We start from the raw sequence: 24612 nt of genomic DNA on the forward strand, positions 1-24612 counted from the left end.
ACATCTCCATATATCCTTTAAAATCTGAGGAAAATCCAGCACTTTTTATTGGATTTCTCAGTTTTGTTGTGAAAATACATTAACATTATTTTGCAAATAGTATGTGACATATGATATGCTTATAAAAATGGATATCAGCTCTATTCTAAAATGTTCTGGTTGCATGTTGAGAATAAAGTATGGATACTGAACATCTAATCATTTGATAAATAATTGATTTATATTTTTATTAGCAATTTGCAAAGAAAAAAAAATCAATGCAAGCACCTTTGATACCGCTACTATATGTAACATTGTGTAAAACAATGATACCTTCCACATTAATACAATATTTATAAACAAAGATACACCCATGAAATCTACTCTCATTCTATTGTAAGGCTGAAATATAGATATTTGTATTAATACGGTAAAATAAAAGGGTTTCCCATGCAATAATAAAAAGTAACAGAGAACAGCTGTGAAGAATAAATAATTTCTGTGTTAAGTATATTCTGCACCAGCCCAAGTTTAAACACTGCTCAGCTTTATTGATATCAGTGTGAAGCAATGCTTAACTTTTCCATTGAAATTACTCAGGCTGACATGCTTTAATGTGTGCCAGAATCATCGACTACAAGCATGCAGATAATATTCCATCTTGCTCATCATCTTGAAACTTTTGTCCCTGCAATGCCCCTCCTGCTTCTCTTATGTACTCTTCTCCATGATCCTGTCAAGGCAAGCAGCATCCTGTGCTAAAAGGCTTTACAATGGATCAGCTCTTAACAAGCTGTTCTGTAAGGGAAATGCCATTACAGTCAGAGAGAACCAGATCCGACTATCCAGGAAATCTTTAAGATAAAACCCTGATCCATTTCTTATATGGATGCATCTTTGGTGCCTTCAGACTGTCTTGTCAAACACTCCCAATGCTCTTTTCTTTCTCTTTTCCCATACAGGACATCTGTCAACGCACCAGAAGCAATATTCTTTAGACAAACATTTGTCTGAAGCAATAAAACAAAAGCAGCACGCTGCATACAATCAGATAAAAGAGGCGCATAGGTATGCATACACACACTCTTCCCCCCCCTCCCTCCCTCCCTTGTGCATTCTGGATTAAATAAAGTCTCTCATAGGAAGATTGTCTTTAAAAGAAAAGGCACAGAGTATGAAGGAGACAGGGCAGACCGCAGCTCCTTGCTATAACTCACTTACCTTTCTGAGCCATATTGTCCCTTGCTGCAGAAGGCTCAGGCAAAAGGCAAGCAATCTACCAACATTAAGAATTTGCTGCCTAACCATCAGTGCTGCTGGCCAGCTCCTTACCATATATTGTGCTTTTTGTTAGCTGTCCCCCCATCGTCTTGCGCAAGGTGGCTTGGCTACCTTGCAGCTTTCTCTTTCACAGGACGGAGATGCAGAACTCTAAGCAGGCAGGCATTGTCAGCAGCCGAGAGCCAAGGATCCTCTGACAGGAGAGAGGATTGAACGACTCTCCACAAATACATACTCATGAACATAGGACAGAAGCCAGCAATCAGCCTCCACCCACTTTCCGACCCCCTCAGGCTCAGCAGTAAGCAGAGGCATATGTCATGATTATTTACATAAGGAGGAGACTTATGACTCTGAAATAGCTCCAGTGGCTCAAAGCATTTTACACATACAATACATCCCAGTCCTGAAGTGAGTCAAGGGCAATCAACACACCCTAGGCCCATTCTCTTTCTCCTCACTTGGGGGGTCACACTTCAGATAAATCACTGGGTGAAATAGAGTGGATTTCTTGGCTGGCAAAGTGATGGCAGTGTGCCTGCTGCTCCACCCAAAGGTATTCTAGCTTCTAAGCAAAACAAAATTGCTGCCTCTGCAAATTTCACTGTAAATATAAAGCAGATTTGTTTATAAATCAAATGTCTGGCTGTCAATTAAACTTGCTATCCACCTCCATTGTTGTGCAATGTAAAGCTCTTTGTTAGAAAAGAGGATGGATGGATGGATGGATGGATGGATGGATGGATGGATGGATGGAAGAAAGGAAGGAAGGAAGGAAGGAAGGAAGGAAGGAAGGAAGGAAGGAAGGAAGGAAGGAAGGAAGGAAGGAAGGAAGGAAGGGTCAATTTATCACATATTTGCTGCAGTAACACTGAGTCCCAACTATTTGCACTACTAAATACTGTTGGCTCAGTTTCCTCTGTGCTTAATTATTCAACATTTCAGAGCAAGAAAGCATTTTCTGAAATGCAGCATGATTCATTCTAGATAACAACAGCAGAAACATTTTCTTCTGCACACATATTCCCAAACTAGCTTTTGTGGTAGGACTGCCATTTAACTCAGGCAGAAAGCAGCCTCCTCTTCAGTCCATTATCTCTGCTGAATAATTATTGAAAGTACAAAGCTGTGGAAGCAGGTTTGGTAGCAGGGAGAGAGCTCAAGCACCTGGGCTTCTGTTCCTGGATGACAGGTCAGGATTTTTGCACCTTTGAATCTAAATAGTCCAAATAAGATCCATTCAGTCCTATTGTTTTCAGACCTGTACTCTAAAATGTACTGCAACAGAATCAATCTAAATTCATGCTTCCATGCTTCTAGAAATCAAAATTGTACCAATCACAGACAGCCGTTGTCCATCTTCTATGGAACAAGTCTAATTGGCATTGGAATTTCCATCGCTAAGTGATCATACTGCTTAGCAACAGAAGTTTTGGTACTTGCAATCATTAGGCCAGGATCAAGTTCACATTAGGTGAGGACTTCACGTTTCTCCAACCTTTGAAGAGCATTTGGAGCTTCAACTGGTCCAACCTGTGCACCATTGGGTGCTCCATCCATGTAACATTATTGCTACCTGAACTATATTGATTCCCAGAATGCTTGTCATTTTTAAAACCCTCCATGGCATGTGGCTAAGTTACCCATGGGACGTCTCTTTGTTTTGATTTCTGCTTTCCACCAATTCAGTCAAAATATGCATGCTCTGGGTCCCTTTGGTGAAGCAATGAGCTTAGCAGACCATAAGAACCATGTCTTTGTTGTGCCTGCTTTCTGACTGAGAGACAGGTTGTCCTTACTGCTGGACTTTCAGGCAACCATGTGGGCTTGGCTGTTGTGTTAATGGATCTCTGATGAGGATACTGTTATGTCTATTATGCTGCTATTGAATTTTTGATGCACCCTACTTGGGATTTCTTTTCTGTTGTTTTCATGTAATGAATAGTGACTTTAATTCCATTTTTAATTTTGTTACCACTCTTTGGTAGATGTGTACCATGTAAAATAAGTAAATGAACTCTTTTTACAATTAATTGAAATGTTTAATATATAGAGGAAACTTTTTTGTGTTGAAGTGGCCTCATTTTAAGATCATACAGCACTAACTGCATATTTAAAGGAAACGTGCACTGATTTATGTGCACAGGAGATATGCTTATTTTATGGGTCATGTAAGAAGTCCGGTATCAATTTTATTACTTTCCTATTTTAATGAGACTTCTAGCTAGGAGCCAGTCAATTCTTCCAAAACTCCTGACCACTTCAGATATGGTATAAACCAAATAAGAAATGTTTAAATTGAATAGACTGCCAAAAAGCACTCTGAGATAAATCAAACTTTTTTTAAAAATTCTGCAAAAGCTTTTTAAAAGATCTCATCAGAACTAAGTTCCTCCAAAGTAATAGCATTGTGAGAAATCCAGTTCATTTCCTCCCCTAAAAAAGATGTAAATGCCATTTTAAAACTGGCTTTATTAAACTGGGTTTGATCCTTGTAAAAAGGATCAAAATAATATGTCTGGCCTAGTAATTTCCATGTAAGACTTTCAGCAGCACATGTAGACCTGACATCTGAAGAATAACTGAAGAATAACAATAACTGAAGAAACTGAGATTTCAGTACATGCTGGGATTTCAGTGAAATCAAATAATATTTCTTGAGCAGATTTCCGGGAAGAAGTGGATTCTAAAATCCCTTACACTAACCAAAGCTAGAATAATGGCATGGCAATAAGCCTGAAAAAAGTGGAAAGTTAAATCAACCTTCCTCAATATGACATTACAAATTGTGCAATAGAAATCACACTGGATGTCTTTGCCAAAGAAATATATTCATCATCCTGTAAATAAATTTAAAATCATAGAATAGAATCAATTTTGACGTCTCAAAATGTAAATCAACTTTTGACTTATACTCATCTTAATCATGTTTCTATCATCCTGACATATTCAAAAGAATTCTAGGTCATCTATTTAGATAATATTTCATTTGCATTAAAAGCAGGAGATAAATTCAAATTTGAGAAAAGAATCAGATCATAATCAACGCCCCTACCCCTTATTATTTCCTGAATTATCTCCTGAATATAGTATCATTTTGGATTTACTTCAATATGTGGAGTAACAAGACAGGATGCTAAACTCAGGAATTATTAAAATGAGATTAGAAATAGGGACTTCTGCTCTTTCTAAAAATATAAGACATCATTAACTTATTTATTTATTTATAATAGTTATATAGTCACCCATCTCACCAAGACAATGTTAGGTGGTATAAAGTATACAAAAAAATAAAATGCTTGAAGTATATTTAATTTGTATGATGATATATTATAAAAATACTATACAGTAAAATTCAAGGCTTTCTTAGTATTCAAAGAACCAAAAGGCCTTGAATATGAATTAAATGAATTAAAGCAAGAATTAAACCAGCTAAGACAACTCTGCATAAAATTGCCCAGTCAGAATGCACTATAGTTGGATGAGTACACTGAAGTTTATGTACTGAAAAAGCAATTACATTGATCAAATCTATAGATATATATTTATTAAGAAATAGATCTACAATTAAAACACCAGCAGAATCCTGATTATGCATAACCTAACAATTGACCTTTCTGCTGTAGTGCATTATAATATAGAACAGAGCTTATGGAGATTCTCAGTCATCCAGGTCATGATTGTCCCAAAGTGCTTTTTTAAAAAGGCAACTTGAAGATGTTTTGTTTTCCTTGAAGATATTTCGCTTCCCATACAAGAAGCTTCCTCAGTTCTGACTGAATGGAAGGATATTCATTGCAGTCATCTAGTCATTAGCATTCTTTCTATTACACAGCCATTTGCACTATTCAGGTGACCCCAAGAGTACAGATAAATCTTCAAGTGGCCTCAGCGACTCTCAGAAGGCTGCTAACCACCAAATGACTGCAAGGAATATAAATCCTTCCATTCTCCACCATTCAGTCAGAACTGAAGAAGCATCTTGGATGAGAAATGAGACACCTTCAAGGAAAACCAAAGAAAGTCCGATTGCCCTTTCACAGAGCCTTTAGATCTAGAAAATCTCAGATTAATAAATTAAATCACTAGTATCAAACAACAGGTCTATCTATCATCTATCTCTCTTTTATTTGCCACTCTCTGAACAGCATTCAAAGATTAAAAAAAACCCCAATCATAAAAAGCAAAATCTCATGCACAACAGAGCTTATCAAAGGCTAGCAGAGAAGGGCTGTTGGCTGTCTGAGAGGACTGCTGTTCCACAAGGCAAGCACTGCCATACAGAAGGCCTGAGTCCTGGATCTAACCTTGTGGCATTGTTTGATGGAAGGGAGCCAGAACAAGCTCCCTCTACTAGATCTAATGTGGCAAGCAGAAACAATGGGAGAAAGATGATCCTGAAGTAGCCTGGCTCTGTGCCATACAGAGCTTTATAAGTAACAATCAGCACCTTGAAACGCACCTGGAAATGCCTGAGAGCTAGTGAAGCTCATGGAGTAGCAGTATTATATCAGTATGGCAAGAGACCAAAAAAAAAAAAAAAAAAATCCCACTCCGCTGAATTCTGGACCAGCTGCAGTTTCATGTTCTTTAAGGACAATATGTTATAGTAATCCAAACAAGAGGTGATTAATGAATGAGGCACCATTAGGAGGATCTCCCAATCCAGATATGGATGCAATTGTGTCAGCTCTGCCCTTTAAAAATTGGTGCACATGCCAAACCTGAGCAATGGCTCTCCCAGCCATGGCTGCACCTGCTCTTTAAGTAGGAGCCATGAGCCCAAGAGGACCTCCAAGTTGTACACTGCCTCTGTCAGGGAAAGTGCTTCCCCAGGCAGAATTAAAAGTAGAAAACTTCTAGAGCTACATACATTCTTACCAGGGTTGAGCTGAAACCTGTTCTCCCCTATCTAGACCTTCAGCCTCCAGGCACTAGGAAAGGACCTCTGTGACATCACTTAGTTAGCACAAGGTAGAAATGCACAATTGTCATCAGCATGATGCTAATACTGTACCCAGTGCTGGCAATTTTTTCACCCAGAAAGTTCATGTAGATTTTAAACAGAGTGATGACAAGGTAGAACCCTGAGACACCCCATACAAGTGAAGCCTGTGGCTTGACCTCTTATTCCCTACCAAGACCAAGGAGAACTGACCTCAAAGAAGAATAACCACCATAACACAATGGCTGCCAATTCCTTAAACCTGGTAAGAAGGATACCAAGATTGATAGTATTGAAAGTTTCTGAGAAATGACTGTTAAAGGTCTTGATAATCCTTCTTCCAAAGTCCTTTGAAGTAGTAGGCTAACCATTTTCCCTAAAAGGGAACATTGAAAACTGGAGGGAAATTTTGGATCTCTTAAGAAGGAAGCAAACAACTGCCTTCTTCAAGATGGATGAAACTACCCCTCTTCACAGAGAAGCATTCACTACTGCCTGGACTTTACCACCTGCCATGGGTAACATTAATTAATCAGGAGGGACAAAAATTTAAAACACAAATGATTTAGCCAACTCACAGCAAGGAATCTTCTCTTTTCATCAGTCCTGCAGAATTCAGTTCTGCATTAATCCAAGAAGGCTGAAAATAATCCTCACAGTGGCCCTGAAGGCATTCCCAAATTACTAAAGAGGGACCAGGTTACTCTGAAGGGGGCCAATATTTGGCACTGTGGACATTATAAGGAAGAGAAATAGCTACATTTGAATGACTCATATCACCATGATTAATCCCTAAGAAGCACTCTTACACTCTGGAGTATATGCTTGATTAAGAACAATCTTTGTTTTCCTCCAGAAATATTCTAAGTACATGTTATGGCACTTTATCACTCAAAGTTACTCTGAAAATCAGAAGACCCTTTGGGACCCACCTGGCAGCACAGGCATAAGCCAATCCAAGGCCAGGGTTGCCATCTCATTCCAAGTAGCAATCATGACCTCAGTCAACATATCAGAGTCCCAGAAACAATCTCAAGTTTCTTCTGGGACTCAACAGGGCTCAGCAGGAAAGTTTGAATAAGTTTTGCCTCTCTGCAGGGAGATGCAACACCTAAGCAAACAGGGAGTGATCTGTCGATTACAAAGGATTGATGGTAATGTGTGTCAATTCCAGATCACATTGCAATAGGTGCCTTATAGATTTTGGATCCCATATTCACTCATCCCAACCAGCATTGCTAAAGGTAAGGGACTGCGAGGGAACACCAGATTGCCTATATTTGTATTAAGCAATCTGCAATCGATATGACAAATTCTGTGATCAAATCAATAGCAGCTTAAATGATTTAAGCTTTTCTGAAGAAATATGCATTCCGCAACCAAAATCTTCTGAGCCAGTATGAGGTTGAGGGTTAAAATATTTGATTGGAGCAGGAGAAACCGTGTTTCCTTAGTTCCATTGTTAACCATGGAAGCCAATCTTGAGCCAACCTCAACCTATACCACAAGATTGCTATTGTTAGGAAGTTTATGGGACAGAATACTATTTATATATGCTGCCTTGAACAATGAAGGAAAAAAGAGATATAAATCCACAAAAAGTAAAAGTAAAAAGTATGCTATATGCATACTTTTCTTAAGTTCACATTATGGTTAAATCCTTTTTTTGATTTTCTGAACCTACTTTACATTATTCTTTGTATCATTACCTGAAACCTATATTTAGGACATAGGGATTTTCCTCATATTCCAAATCAGGTTTGCTATGCTTTATTTTAAATTGTTACCCAGATGTAAGCATCACTTATGCTAGTAGTATGTTAGGACTAAAAAAGCTAAAACTTATCATCTGCATGTGGATCTGTACTGTATTCAATTAAGACATTGGGGTGAAGCAAGTCTGGTATAGTCACATGTTGGAGCACATGGAGAAATATCAATGCCAAAATTTTAAGGGGAAAATATTAACCCTTCTTTTTTTAAAGGTTGGCATTGAAAAGAGAAAGGCCAGCTGAGGCAAAGGCAAGAGCATTTTTATCTCTCTCTCTCCTGCGGGACCTTCCTTCAACACTGCCTTAATTAATTGGAACTCAGAGGCATTTAAGGCAAAAGACAATAATGATTACAAAGTTGTCCAGTCCAATCCATCTCCTATCAGCACTCCTGGAAACTTGAAACGGGAAAAAAATGGAGAGAAAAAGAAAAACCCTGCCAGCTGAAACAATATCTGTCACTTGTTCCCACAATGTCTGTTACAAATGGTGAAAAAGCACTAATGGATTTTTATTCACTGGCCTAATATACATTTGATGAAAAATAAAACAGTATAATAATTATTTTAAATGCACAGTAGTAAAGTGACAATAGCAAGTCTTCTGTTGTAGATTGGATAATTGTGTTCATTTAGTCTCAGTTGCCACAAATGCTCCTCAATTCACAAATGTCTGAAATTAGACATCTTAAAATAATTTACACTTTTGCTATTTACTGCTGCTACTTTACTTATAAACCACTATTCAACAAATCCACAATTTTCCTGATCAGTTCCTTCCAATACTGAATTGCACAAATTCCTTGTGTGTCTAATCACTCTTGGCCAAATAAAGTATTCAATTCAATTTGTTCCAATTTATCTTAAATTGCTTTCTCAGGATTTAGGACACATTTCTTATCCTAAAAAAATATGCTAGTACTGAATTGTCCACCTAGATAGCATTCCATTCCAATGGGAGGCAATGAATTTTGCAAGGTAGATACACTCCTGAATAAAACACCATATGAATAAGAAAAATAAGAAGTTGCAAAAATAGATATGAATTATTGGCCTTTGACAGTAGGATTTCTGAGTGATTTCATCTTACTTCCTTCAGATATTAAAACGCTCCTCTGAACATTAAATGAGTCTTATAAACATTGAAGTACACAATTAAATTAAAGTGGGGTTCCACAATTAAATTTTACAATGGGAAAATCCTCCAAACAATTGAATATATTTTTGAACGGTTTAATGCTATTTCAGCTATACTCTTTTCCCTGGCAGTTCTAGGGGTCATATACATTTACCCGTACAGGATCTTTCATGCTCCTATTATTGAAATTGTGATCGGTTTTCATCCAGTTAAGATCAAATTATAATAGCAAATTATAATGTGCTTTCCTTTGCAGGTTAGTACCCAGGAGATTCTTATTTGCTTGTACAAAAGCTGAGAGAAGACTGATTCTTCCACTCTAGCTACATTTGATGATGTTCCAATACATTTCTTAACTGTATTTTGTTATGCACTGAAAGTTCAATACAATAGATACATTCAGTACTACCCGATTCTAACTATTTTATTTCACTGTGTTTCAAAATGTGGTCTCCCTCAAGTCAGCTTGACTTCTTGTGACCTGCGTACATGTGTCAGAGAAGTGACTCACATGTTTACATTACAGCTGATATCATGTGATCAGCTGATATCATGTGAGGTCCAATGTTACTTAGCTTTCAGATCCAGAGAAGAACATCCAGATACTGCAAATTACAGAGGAAAAGTAAAGTTACTACCCAGATGAATGGGTTTCCAGGTGAATTACATTGGCACGCCAGCATAGTTTTCTGGACAGAGCATGCTGCTATGCTATACATTGCCAAGGCATTATTATTATTATTATTATTATTATTATTATTATTATTATTATTATTATTGTTGTTGTTGTTATTACTATTACTATTACTATTATTACTATTAACAGATGGTCTTCAATGTAGGATCACAACCAGAATTTTGGTCATGTCAGGGTGGTTGACCTGGCTCAATTTCATAATTACATTTTACAGCAAGGCATTTGACAAAGTAGACCACAACCTACTTCTTGGTAAGCTAGAAAAAAGTGGAATAGATAGCACCACCACTAGATGGATTTGCAAATGTCTGACAAACCATACTCTACGAGTAGTCCTTAATGGGTCTAAGTCTACATGGAGGGAAGTAAGCAGTGGGGTGCCACAAGGCCCAGTACTCTTCAATATCTTCATTAATGACTTAAATGAGGGAATAGAAGGGAAACTTACCAAATTTGCAGATAATACTAAGCTGGCAGGAATAGCTAACACCCAAGAAGATAGGCTCAAGATCCAGATGGATCTTGACAGACTAGAACACTGGGCCATATCTAACAAAATGAAATTAAATGTAGAGAAAAGTAAAGTCCTACACTTAGGCAAGAAAAACCAAAAGTACACATATAGACTGGGTGAAACCAGGCTCAATAGCAGTAACTGTGAGAGGGATCTTGGAGTCTTAGTGGACAACCAGCTAAATATGAGCCAGCAGTGTGCAGCTGCCACCAAAAGAGCTAATGCAATCCTAAATTGCATTACCAGAGGGATACAATCGAGATCAAGTGAGGTACTAATACCATTCTATAAAGCCTTAGTAAGACCACACCTAGAGTACTGCATCCAGTTTTGGTCACTACATTATAAAAAAGATGTTGAGACTTAGAAAAAGTACAGAGAAGAGCAAACATGATGATTAGGGGACTGCAGACTAAAATATATGAAGAATGGTTACAGGAACTGGGCATGGTTAGTCTAGTGAAGAGAAGGACCAGGGGAGACCGTCTGCCATGATAGCAGTCTTCCAATATTTGAGAGGCTGGCACAGAGAGGAGAGGAGGTCAAGTTATTTTCTAAAGCATCTCTAGGCCAGACAAGGAATAATGGATGGAAATTGAAGAAGGAGAGATTTAATCTGGAAATAAGGAGAAACTTTCTGACAGTGAGAACAATCAACTTGCCCTCAGAAGTTGTAGGAGCGCCATCACTTGAGACTTCAAGAAGAGATTGGACTGCCATTTGTCAGAAATGGCGTAGGATCTCCCGCTTGGGCAGGGGGTTGGACTAGATGACTTTCAAGGTCCCTTCCAACTCTGATTATCTGTTATCTGTTACAATGGTCATAAAGTGAGTCACCACAGTCATTTTTTTAAAAAACAAACTTTATTGATTATACAACTAAAATGTCAAACAAACACATACACAACACATAGAAAAAAAGGAAAAAGGAAAAATAACGATTAAAAACTAGCAATTCTATTATCAACAGTCTATGGTTCCTTGTTTGTTATCAATATTGTGATATATTTACAAATACATCTTATTGCGAATATATAATTACTACCTCTTTTACATTTTACGTTGTTTACTCATATATTTTCTATTTTTGTTCTATCCAGTCATACCAGCATTCCCAGCTTCTATAATATTCTGATGTTTCTTTTTCCTTAAGTGCTAAGGTTTACTTATCCATCTCTGCACAGGCTGTTATCTTCTGAATGACCATTTCCTCTGTTGGAATATCTGCTTGTTTCCAACACTGTGCAAAGGTTATTCTGGCTGCAGTAAGAATGTGCAGTATTATATATTTGACTTTTTTAGAAATTTGTCTATTAAATATCCCCAATAAGAAGAATTCTGGTTTTAATTCAATTTGCTCCGCCGTTATTTCCTCTAACCATTTTTTTATTCTATGCCAGTATCTTTGGGCTTCAGTGCAGGACCACCACATGTGAAAGAATGTTCCGTGGTTTTTTTTTACATTTCCAGCAATTCGGATTCATGTTAGGAGACATTTTCGCTATTCTTGAGGGCGAGAGATGCCATCTATAAAACATTTTATAGGCATTTTCTTTATATGTTGCTGATTTTGTAATTTTATTATTCCTTGTCCAGACCTTTTCCCATTCTAATAATGTAATGCTATGTCCTATGTTTCTACTCCAAGCTATCATGTTGCCTTTGACTACTTCCTCTTCTAATTCCATCTCTAATAAATAGTTATAAAATTTAGTTATATTTTTTTTTATCTGGACCTAATAGGATTTTATCTAATTGTTGTGCCTTAACATAAATTCCAAAATTTTTCTTGTCCTGGCTATATCTATTTTGAATTTGCAAATAAGCCCACTAGTCTACTTGTAGCCCTTGTTCTTGGAGATCTTGCCATTATTTTAAAGTTCCTTGTGCATCAAGAAGGTCTTTGTATTTTATCATTTTATTAAGATCTAGATTATTTGGATGTATCATCGCCTCCATCGTTGAGATCCAGATTGGGATTTTTAAATAATGTTTTTTTTTTATTTTGTTCCAATTAGCCAATAAGGAATCTCTAATTATATGTCTGTGGAAATACTTCTGCTTAATTTTTCCAGTGTCCCATAAAAATGCGTGCCATCCCCTCTGTAAATCATGGCCTTCTAGAAATAAGATTCTTTTATTCGACAGATTTACCCACTCTTTCAACCAAAGTAAGGAGGCTGCACTATAGTATAATTCCCAATTTGGGAGTGCCATACCTCCCCTGCTCTTCATATCTTGCATTACCTTTAGGTTTATCCACGGCTTTTTCCCTTGCCAAATAAATTTGGTAATTATCTTGTTAAGTTCCACAAAGTAATTTTTATGTATTTTTATTGGTATTGTTTGGAATAAGTAAATAAATTTGGGCAGAATGTTCATTTTTATAGTGGCAATCCTCCCTAATAAGGAGATTTGCAATTTAACCCATATCTCTAAATCTTTTTTGACTCGCTGTAGTAATTTATTATAATTATTTTCCATTAGAGTTTTGCATTGAGCCATCAACCAAATTCCTAAGTATTTAACTTTTTTTGCTATTTGTAATCCCATTATCCTTTCCAATTTCAGTTTTTGTTTTTCTGTTAAATTTTTAGTTATTAATTTCATTTTTTCCCTGTTAATTTTAAGTCCTGCAACTTCCCCACATTGATCTAACTCTTTCAATAGTTCTTGACCTGTTTCAATTGGTTCCTCTATGAAAAATACCATATCATCCGCAAATGACTGGAGTTTATGTTCTTCTTTCTTAAGTTTTAGTCCTTTTATTCCTGGGTTCTGTCTAATTCATGTAAGTAATGTTTCCAAAGATGATATGAAGAGCAAGGGAGATAATGGCTGCCTGACTCCTTTCTCTATTTTTATTGAGCGTGTGTACTCTCCATTAATTATAATATTCGCCTTTTGTGAATCGTAAATTGTAGTCACAATATTTTCAAATTTAGTGCCTAAATTCATATTGTAAATTTGTTGGATTAGGAATTGCCAATTTAGATTGTCAAAGGCCTTCTGTGCATCCAAGAATACAAGGGCTATTTGTTTTTCCAGGTGGGCTTCGTAGTATTCCAAAACATTTAGTACTATTCTTAAATTATTCCTAATTTGTCTATTGAGAAGAAATCCGTTTTGATCTCTATGTATATATTCATTCAATATTTTTAAAATCTATTTGCTATAATTGTGGTAAATATTTTATAATCAGTATTTAACAGGGAAATTGGTCTATAATTTTGTATAAGTCATAAATCTGAATCTTCTTTCGGAATCAATGATATCAGTGTCTCCTTCCATGAATCCGGCATTCTTGCTGCAAGTAGGACCTCATTATATACTTCCACCATGAGAGATCCTATTTGTTCTCCTATTTTCTTATAAAGTTCCCCTGGTATCCCATCAGGTCCTAGGTGTTAAGTATGGAGAATAACGGAGACCAGACATCTGACCAGTGACTTCAACTCTTTAATAAAGTGATAGAACATAACAGAGCAATGCTATGGGCAGCAGTAACCCTTTTATAGGGTTAGCTGCTGCCTTATTAACCAATGAAAATGTGCAACAGGTTCCAACTACTGACCAATAAGGACAGTCCCAAAAGTGGCCAATCAGGGACTGGTTCTGGCCCAATCCCAAGTTGTTGTATAAGGACCAATCAAGTGTGCAGGTTTTCAACCCCTAATTTGCATTTAGGTTATTCACTTTTATTGATTCACAACACCCCTCCCCTTGGGTTCCGTTTGAGGGGAGCTGTGATAAAAATCCTCAAGATAGGCAGGCCGTTTGGTCTGCCTGGATGATTTCCGAGGCTCCACACGGGTTTTGTCCAATGTCCGGTTCGGTGGAGCGTTTGGATGACCATTGTTAAGTTCTCTTTCGCTGCACGGCGATTCCGTGCTGCATTCACTGTGGTTGTCTCTGCTGCTGCGTGTTTCTTCGGGATTTTGCAGTTCGTTTTCCCCGTATTAAAGTTCCCTGAAGACATCAACTCCCTCCCGCTTCACGTTCCGGTGCTTCGCTGGGCTGTAGGGCTCCCGTTGACCTGCTATTAGTTGTATCAAAGTCAATTCCTCGATACTCCCTCCCCCTTGAGTTGTTGAACCGGGAAGTCATGGCCGCTGGGTGGTAATCTCGATTGGAGTTGGTCTATGTGGCGTTTCCACACCCTCCCATCGTCTGTTAGCAGGTGGTAAGATCTAGGCCCGGTGAGGTGGGTAACGGTTGCGGGTATCCATAAAGAGTCGCGGAAAAGTTTTTGGCAAAGATTAAATTGCCTACCTTAAATTCCCGGCATTTGCTGCTGGAGCCGAAAGGTTTTTCTGGTGCGAAAGCGGGTGGAGCCGGTCAAGGTGCGATCGTATTTTCCGCCCCATAAGAAGTTCAGCGGGTGTTTTGTTGGTCACGCTGTGGGCGTGATGTGCTGCAATAAGAGGATTCGATTGATTTTCTCGTCGATGTTGCCAAATTCCATTTTATGCAGGGTCTTTTTCACAAATTGTACCATGCGTTCTGCACGTCCATTCGCCGCAGGGTGCGCGGGCGAGGTCAGCGCATGGCGGATGCCCGATCAGCCAGATATTGTTCAAAGGGCAATGCAGTGAACTGCGGGCCGTTGTCCGTAATTTATTAATAACTGAGTCGGTTGTAGTTGTGTGCATTCGATGAATCTCGAGCCAGTTAGAATAGGCGTCGACAGTAATCAGGAAAGTGTGACCTTTGGTAGGCCCCGCAAAGTCAATATGAATACGGGACCACGGTCCCCTCGGCGTTCCCATTCGGTTGGGCTTGCTTTGGTGGGGCGTTGCTGACGTCCTGGCAACGCGTTGGCACGTAGCGACCCAGGCCTCGATTCTTTTGTCGATTCCCGGCCACCAAGCGTAGCTGCGTGCGAGTGATTTCATCCGCACAATGCCCGGATGTCCCTCATGCAATACCGCCAACACAGTCTGTTGCAATTTGCCAGGGATTACGACTCGATCACCCCACAAGATACAGCCTTTTGGGAAAACAGCTCGGTTTGGCGGGCTTTGAAGGCGCCCATTCAGGTGCGATTTGGTCCGTTGGCCACCCCGTTCAACCCAGCGTAGTATGTGTTGCAGAACTGGGTCACGTTTTGTTTCAAAAGCAATGTCTCTAGCCGTCAATGGTGGTGTATGTAGAGCTTCAATCTGTAGTGTTGAGAGGGTTGGGGCTGGATCCACAACAGCATCTGGGAGTGGTGTTCTGCTCAATGCATCGGCGTGGAGAATCGATTTTCCCGGGCGGTGTTGCAAGGTGTAGTTGTAGGCCGCCAGGAATTCAGACCAACGGGTCATTCTGGGGGACAATATATACGGGGTTGGTTTATTACCCGCAATGATCCCCAGTAGCGGTTTATGATCAGTGATTATTGTAAACGCACGGCCATAAACATATTCGTGAAATCTTTTAACTGCAGCAACAATAGCTAAAGCTTCTTTGTCCAGCTGACTATAATTTCGTTCAGCTTTAGCTAAGGTTCGCGAAAAAACGCGATGGGGGCTTCCGCTCCGTTTGGTAACACGTGGGCCAGAATTGCCCCAACCCCAAAGGCGATGCATCACACGTGATAGTGAGCAGCAGAGTCTCGTTGTACTGCATAAGTACTGAATCAGAAGTTAGCAATTTCTTTACTTGTTGGAAAGCATGTTGTTCCCGTTGTCCCCAAACCCACGTTACTTTTTGTCTAATAGTCTATGCAATGGTTCAGCTACTGTTGCTTTGTGGGGTAAAAACACATTATAGAAATTGATAAGTCCAAGGAACGCCTGTAGGTCTGCCTTGTTCCTAGGAGTGGGTGCCTTTTTAATTGCTCGTAATTTGTCTTCGGTGGGATGAATTCCTTGGCTGTCCAGGAGGTATCCCAAAAATTCTACTTTTTCGGTACATAAATGGCATTTATCTTTTTTACTCTGAGGCCTGGATTTTGGAATCTTCGTAAAACCTCTCTGAGTCGTTTCTCTAGGATGTCTTTGTTAGGTGCGGCGATGAGTACATCGTCGAAATATGGGACAACGCCTTTTATCCCTTGTAACAACCTTTCCATTAAACTCTGGAAGATTCCGGGGCGACGCTTACTCGAATTGGAGCCGGTTGCATTTAAATGCGCCCCTATGTGTTACGATCGTTTGCGCCGGCTGTGGTTGGGTCTACAGACAATTGTTGATACGCCTGGGCTAAATCTAGTTTGGCGAAAACTTTCCGCTGCCCAGAGAATGGAGTAAGTGTTGCACTACCGGTACTGGATAAGCACTTTGCTGCAGTGCGTGGTTTAATGTGGCCCGGTAGTCTCCGCAAATTCTTAGGGACCCATCAGGCTTGATAGGCGTTACTATCAGGGTTTCCCAACGGGCGTGGTCGGTGGGTTCCAGTACGCCCTGCGCTATCAGCTTATCGAGTTGTTCGTCGATTTTAGGCTTTATGGCGAACGGCACCCGATGCGGCTTAAGGCGGATGGGTGCTATTTCAGGGTTCAAGTTAAACGAGATTGGGGTCCCCTTATACTTGCCTAGTCCGTTCGCGAAAGCGTCTTGGAATTCTTGCACGAGTGCTTCCTCCCAATCGACGCTTTCGCCTTGTGGACTCTGGCTACAGTGATTCCGAGCGGCCTGAACCATTGAAGGCCTAGAAGACTAGGCCTGTCTCGATCCACGACAGTCAGTGGTAGTGCGACGGTGCGGTCCTTGAATGAGTCCTGGAATCTGCGGGACCCAACGACGGGAATTCGGTTGCCCTGATAGTCTTTGAGTATAACCCTCTGAGGGTTAAGGTCTTGCGGCGAATCGTTGGAAGGAGCTGTTGGAGCGTTTCCACGACACCATCGAGAGGAAGATCCCGAGTCTACCTCCATCACACAAGGTTTGTTTTCGATGGCGACCTTTACTCGGATTTTCCCGGCATCAAGGGATGTAGCGTGGCCTATGGTGATTGTTTGGTGGGTCTCTTCCCGCCTGGTTTCTTCACGCCTGGTGGAAGTGGTGGACGGCTTGTTTCTGTAGGAGTGGTTCAATTTTTCTCGGTGAGTGCCGAAGAATCCTGAAGACTGGCATTCGGCCTGTCGGGGTTTGAAGTTCTGTTTGCTCCTGCAAACCTTTGCGATGTGACCGCGTCTCCCGCAATGGCGGCAAAGTGCGTCAAGGAATTTGCAGCCGGATCGTGGGTGATTTGCTCCACAGCCGGCACACGGTCGAAATGAGTGTTGTGAGGACTGGTCTCTCTCCATTCGAAGTCGGTTGACCTCTTCCTCATCGCTGTCGGACGGGGACTCTAGGTCTTCGTGGTGAGTTGATACCGGGTGTCTCTCTGAGCGAGGCGAGGTATCAGTGGCGAGTTTACGTAGCGGTGCGTTGGTGCGGCGCATTTGGGCTGCTGACTTCTTTGTCGCCTCTGCTGCCGAGGCTTCTTTAAGGGCATCGGTGAGGCTGATGTCCCCCTTAGCCATAATTTTGCTCTGGATAGCGCCGTCTTCTAGGCCCAGAACCAGGCGGTCCCGGAGGGCTTCTTCCAAGTCGGCGAACCCGCAGAGGCCTCCTAGGTTCCGGAGGTCCGCGATGTAATTGGCAAGGCTTTCGCCCTTCCTTCTGGTAATATTCGTGTCTTCTTACTAGGGTTGGTACGGAGGGCACGTAGTGAGCCCGTAGTAACGGCTCAAGGACGTCCCAGTCCATTTCTTTTACCTCTGCTGGCTTGGCAAGCGACTTTGCCATTTTAAACACGGTTGGTCCACAATGCGTTAGAAAGATAGCTCTTTTTTTGCCGGTTGTTGCATCTTTCAAATTGTTAGTTTCCAGAAACATCTGGAACCGATCCATGTAGGCCTCCCAGTCTTCGGTTTCTGGGTTGAATGGAGCTGGTGGTACGGCACCGCTGGCCATGTTGCCATTGATGGTGCGTGTTCGACCACGTGCTCTGTTAGTTGCTCTGTAGGTTAGTCAGCTCTTCGGTCTCTGGATCCCATCCTCGCAGCGCCAGTGTTAAGTATGGAGAATAACGGAGACCAGACATCTGACCAGTGACTTCAACTCTTTAATAAAGTGATAGAACATAACAGAGCAATGCTATGGGCAGCAGTAACCCTTTTATAGGGTTAGCTGCTGCCTTATTAACCAATGAAAATGTGCAACAGGTTCCAACTACTGACCAATAAGGACAGTCCCAAAAGTGGCCAATCAGGGTTGGTTCTGGCCCAATCCCAAGTTGTTGTATAAAGACCAATCAAGTGTGCAGGTTTTCAACCCCTAATTTGCATTTAGGTTATTCACTTTTATTGATTCACAACACTGGGGTTTTATTGTTCTTTTGGTTTTCTATTGCTGTTTTTAACTGGGGCCACATAATGTCTCTAGTTAACATTTCCTTCATCTCCTCCTTGATTATTTTATCTTTAGTAATACCCAAATAGTTTCTTATCATGTCCTCATTTACCTCCTTTTTATAAAGATCTTCAAAAAATTTACATGCAATTTCTTTTTTCTGTTCTATTCCTTGTTGGGCATCCCCGTTCTCATCTATTAATTGGTAGATCAATCTTTTTTGTTTTTCTTTTTTAAGTTTGTAGGCCAACCACCTTCCTGGTTTATTGGCCTGTTCAAAAAATATCTATCTGGCTGTATTCAACTTTGATTTTGGAATTTCAGATATGCTGCAGCCTTGTCCATTTCCAGATATACCAAGGAGTCGTCCATTTCTTTACTCACATTTCTTAATTGCTCACCAACCATTTCCAGCTTCTTTTCCGTTTGTTCCAACCTTTTCCCAACCTCCTTTATTGTTGATTCATTCCTTTCTAGTGCCTGCTGTATTGTTTCAATTTTTTGATCTAACTTTAAGATGTCTAATTTCATTTCTGCCTTTAAGTTCCTCACCTCTTCTTTTAATTCATTTGTATCAGCTCTTGTTTCGGTATGATTTTTCACCATTAGTTTCTGAAGCTTCAGCATGAATTCTTGTAAAGTAAGAAGGGTCGATTGGATATTGGCATTCATGATGACAGGTTGTTTCTCTCCAGGTAGAGTTTCTTCCATTGTCTTTTGTGCCATCACTCTCAGTGATGGCATCGCAGTTGTTTGTATTGAAGAAATCTTCTTTCCAGTTTTAAGCGTTGTGTTAGTGATAGAGGTCATTTCTTGTAAAATTTGTTTTTGTTTTTGTATTATACTAAATATGTTGTCCCAAATTAACATTCACTATTGAGAAGTATCAGCTATATATGGCCACTACTCTAATTAATATGATATGTTACAGGATTAACCTCTCTTGTCAATATATATATTCTCCAGAACAATTTTAAAGCTAATTTCTAAATCAGATACCTGGATTTGTAGATCTTAATAATATATCAAATTCCTCTATTTAAATTTAAGTACTATTAACCTGTATATTTATAAGTGCTATAGAATCCCTAATCTCAAAATAGTGTTATAAAATAATATTTCAAATACTTACAAATCTAAATGAAAATATATCAACCTTGCTATACAATAATTAATTAGTTCACAATTAATCACAATTAATTATTTAATTCAATCTAATCAATGCCTATAATCAAATATCTATACCTAAATAATTAATTAATTATCACCTCCCTTTTTTGTGTGTTATAACCAAATATAAACTTCAATATTTACTAATGTATCAATTAAATCATATATAAATTACATTTACCACATTCAAAAATCAGTTGAGTTGGTGTCAAGAAATAATTATTGCAATCCGCAAAGTTTAAAGGCTTAAAGTGTCTTAATGTAATTGTTCAGTTCTTCGAGATTCCTTCACCGAGCGCACCGGAAGCACAGACTTGCTGAGAAATGTCTCTGATTTCACTGTCTCACGGCACTTTCTGCTATAGCCGTTTCTCCATTCGTTTAAAAGTCTTACAAGTCAATCTTTAGATTCATATAGTCTCTTTCTTTAATAAATCTTCTCCACTTACTACAGCTCCAGTCCAATAGTCCAAAAAGAGACCAGTAAATTATTCAGTTTCGTCCGTGGAATACTTAAAGTTGTAATAAGACTATTTAATTCCTTACTTCAAATCTCCCCCCATCTCAAGTTCGTCCTTCCAATTATCCCCAAAATCCACAATTCAAATCTTTCAAAGTTCCCTTAAATTAAATTTGTTGTTCTTTCTTCTTTTTTTTCTCCCCCAATTATTGTCAGTCTCTCAGATCCCTCCGATTCTCTTATCTTCTCTGTCCGATCGCTCGTGTCCTTACCCTCTTCCGTCTCATGAGCCCTTTCGCTTTTGCCGCCGCTCGTATCTGCTTTGGCCGCTGTTTTCGGGCTAAGGTTCTCCAATATTCAACGCTCAATCAGGATCGCAAATTCTTTCACTCACACTCTTTGTTCACCACAGCCTGTCACTCACTCGCTTCTTCTTGTAAGCAACGATCAAGACTTTAGGACCACCCTTACTGACAGTCTCTTGATGTCAGTCTTCACAGGGTTTCTCTACGTCACGATGAGAGTCGCCTTTTCCACACCGCGACTTGAGTCTCCCCAAACTGGCATGCTTCTCTACAAGATGCGTGCACCCCTAAGGGTCATTCCAACAGCAAGAGGAGATAGCGTGAAACCCAGAGCGAGCTTCAGCACCTCCGTTCGTCCATATCTCATCACCGGAAGCAAGTCACCACAGTCATTAAAGAACCACATGGTGGTTAAGCAAATGCAGCATCTGCAATGGCTGTGTGTTGCCACCAAAAAACATTGCAAATTTTGGTTACGTGACAGTGGGAAGCTGCAACCAGTCATAAACATGAACTAATTGCCAGGTGCTTGAAATTCAGTCATGTGATTGTAGGATGCAGAGGCACAATGTTTTACAATGATTGGAAATACTTTACAAGCCCTAAGGCATCATTTCCAAGGCCATCTAACTTCGAATGATTGTTAAGAGACAGGTCATTTATCAAGGACTGTCTGCACTTCCCATTCTAGTTTATAGCTCTTATATTTCCTAGTAGTGTCCCACCCAACTAACCAACCTCAACCTGCTAATTTCCAATCTCAAATAGAATCAGTCAAAATTTTGTACTAGCCAGAAAGAAAGGGATATATAGAACTGTCTGCCATGTAAATGTTCTTAAAATGAGTCCATAAGTCTCATACCAGACACTCTATTTTACTTTATCTTTTATTATTCTACCATCTTCAGAACTGGTACAGGAGCAACACAAAATCAAATCAGTGGCAATATAAGCAATTAAAAGAAATTCCACAGCAAGAGAGCTAAATAAACGTACACAAATAAATATACTAGATAAACTAGCTAAAATACGGTATAACAAAATAAATATGTTAAATGAAATTACTAAATAAATTAGCTAAATAAAATACAGTACATAGATGCTTGATTAGTCAAATTCCCATAACTGTTAAAGTCTGCAGTGAACATATTTTTGAAACCTGAATATTCAGGGTCCCCCAGCTTAAATATATACTTATCAATGGGGAAAGCTGATAAAAGAACAAAAAGACCCCCTTTTCGTAAAACATTATATTATCAAAATGCAACTGCTGAACAATAAAAAATGCAAACAATACAAAAATTCCAGACCGAGTATGTAGCAATTATTATGATTAACACTACTATTCAGACAGATAAGAAACATCATGTATCTACTTCTATGCTGTGTGACTTTCTATATTTGGATAGCATATATGAAGCTAGAGGGATTGGTTAACATAATTTTGTCCTGGTTATCATGTTCAGGAGATAAAGGAAACACAAAGGAGTGCTTTTTTGTTCGTGGTGGATAAACCCATATAAACTAATTAGTATTCTTAGTTAAAAGTGGCAGAAAGTTCAAGTTAATATTTAAAGAAAGAATGTTAAAGTCAATGGAGGAGATTAAGAGTCCCTCAGAAAAATTCTACTTGTACTTTCTCAGTTAACTACCAAAAATTATTCCAAGTTTCTCACGTTCTGTCTTTCATTTTGAACACAATGTTCAAAAGACAAATGTTTTACAAGCAAACACAAGTCCTATTAATATGTTATGTAAACATATAAATGGGTGAAAACTTCTTTTTACTTGTTTGACTTGGCCCAGTCCCGTTAGCATCTCCTATCTACTCACAGAAGACTGACAAATTCTCACAATTTCTGGTACACAAAGGAGTTGGTACATTTTTAAAACCTCAGACCCAGAAAGACCTTAGAGAGAAAAAGAGAGAAACAGAAACTATATTACAATCCAGACTTAGTAGAGCTAAATAATTCATTTCTAGGTTTAGTTTTAAAATAATCAAATTTTAGAAAAGGGTTATTTAATACATGTAATCCCCCCCAAAATTGGGTCAATTGTACAGCATTCTTTCATGGACCGTGCTGGCAGAATTCCAGTTTACGTATGCATCGCTGGCAGAACTATGCTTCCTATCACTCTATACTCTTTTTTGCATAAATAATTGCACACATACTGTTCAGGTATTGTGTTTAGAGTACAACAGATGACTCAGGCCTGTTGGTTATGGATTTGGAGATATTTCCTTACCCAAATAGAGAAACAGAATGACCATGGATAGGCAAAAAAATTGTGATAGCAGGAACAACTTTCAATTTTCTGCCAGCTTCCCTATTAAGTTTCCTTGTGGGAAGCTGACAGGAAGTGTCAGAAATCTTCCTTCCTTCCCTCCCTCCCTCTCTCCCTGTTCCTTCCAATTATGCAACAATCTCACATTGAATTCCATATTTGCAGAACATACCCATTCTTAATTCTACAGTCAAAAATATCAAATTTCAATAAATTTGGCTTGCTGTTTGGAGTCTGGCATTAAATGTCCAATGTAATTCTGGATTTGCCCTTGAATAATCACAGAATGATTCCATCCGTTTTTCATTGAAAGGACTTCTTTGGCGCTAAAATATATCATTTGGAACAGGAAGTTGCATCGTCTGATATTATACCTAATCTTGGCTGTAATCAGTTCATTATTGCTATTTAAATTGAGGAGTTCATTAGGCAGAGTTTACAAATTGCCTATCCTAACCTTTCCTTTCATACAGCAAAAATTGCTCCAGGGAATAGAAACACATGACAGTGAGGACCGACTTTGGCCAAGGCATCAATATCATCAAAAATATGATGTCGTCCAAGATGTGCATTTTGCCTCACTCTTTTTCAGTTGAGGTATTGCTGTTGAAGGCAGGAATTATGCTGAGGAACTCTCCGAATAATTAGTGTCTGCCACATATTCTCAAGTTGATCTTTCCTTTGCTCCTCCATCTCTTCTTGTCTCTTCATTCTGTACAGTTCCTTGTGATTTCCTGTTTCCATGTGACATAACTATGCTTATGATATTTTATTTTAATTCATTTTTATTGCCACAATGTTATGTGTCATAGTTGTCACCTCAGAACAGTTCAGAACCCCTGCCAGCTTCTCCTTTGAGTTGTAGGAAGCTGTCAGAGATAGTTTAAAAATAGGATCATGTAACCTCTTGAGGGCTAGGTCAGGACCTTATCTCCATCAGCCAAACTGATCTATCTTCAGTTTCAGAATAGGAAGCTGCTGAAACAATGTGGGCAAGGACTAAGGAATACTAGCTAATGTATTTGACTAGCACCAGAGAGATCCAATTTCTTCTCCATCTGCAGCTATAGTAGCTCATTTTGTTACTTTCAGCCAATGGACCTCGCAAAATTGTTCTGAAGTGATACAGGAGAATGGAGCACTGTGAATGTCTTGACTTCCTAAATGAAGATTGGATAATTAAGGATATAAATATATATACATGTTTGTGTGCCACAGAAGGGGCATATAGAGCAATAAAAAATATCCAGGCCTTTCTTTATGCACCTAAAAGTTGTTGTTTCTATAAGATCCACATAATATAAAGCCTTTGATTCAGTGGTACACGACAAACTACTCCTAAAAATAAAATCCTATGGTATCTCTGGACAACTGAAAAACTGGATAGAAGCATTCCTGGCAAACAGACAACAAATGGTCAAAATTGGGAGCGTCCTATCAAATTCTGTACCTGTCAATAGTGGTGTCCCCCAAGGCAGTGTTCTAGGACCAACTCTCTTCATACTCTACATAAATGACCTCTGTGATCATATTAAGAGCAATTGCGTTCTTTTCGCTGATGATGTAAAGTTGTTCAATACCACGGTCAAACAAATGGCAACTTCAAATCTCAACAAATAAATGCTCTGTCTTACATATTGGCAAAAAAAATCAGAAAATAAAATACAAGCTGAATAGTCAAGATCTTGTTGATGACCCAAGCTCTGTAAAGGACCTTGGAATACTCACCTCTAATGATC

The 24612-nt window shown here is 39.2% G+C and overlaps 1 protein-coding gene across 4 annotated transcripts in view; it reads right to left on the reverse strand.

Annotated features, from left to right (window-relative positions):
* NEURL1 (neuralized E3 ubiquitin protein ligase 1) overlaps nt 1-24612 on the reverse strand; it is a 149179-nt gene that overhangs the window by 65495 nt on the left and 59072 nt on the right. The window contains exon 1 of one of the 4 annotated variants that reach the window (XM_087964609.1): nt 1312-1505. The exons of 2 other annotated variants lie outside the window; for them this stretch is intronic. In XM_087964609.1, coding sequence (XP_087820735.1) covers nt 1312-1345 — 34 coding nt within the window. In that variant the 5' untranslated portion in view covers nt 1346-1505. Of the gene's footprint in view, nt 1-1200; nt 1506-24612 lie in introns of those variants that run through there. One more of the 4 variants, XM_087964610.1, reaches the window with a different exon arrangement.

This window comes from Notechis scutatus, chromosome 4 (assembly GCF_049901735.1).
Source record: "Notechis scutatus isolate UNSWTSFEM ecotype Mainland chromosome 4, rNotScu1.2, whole genome shotgun sequence".
Classification (NCBI taxonomy): Eukaryota; Metazoa; Chordata; class Lepidosauria; order Squamata; family Elapidae; genus Notechis; species Notechis scutatus.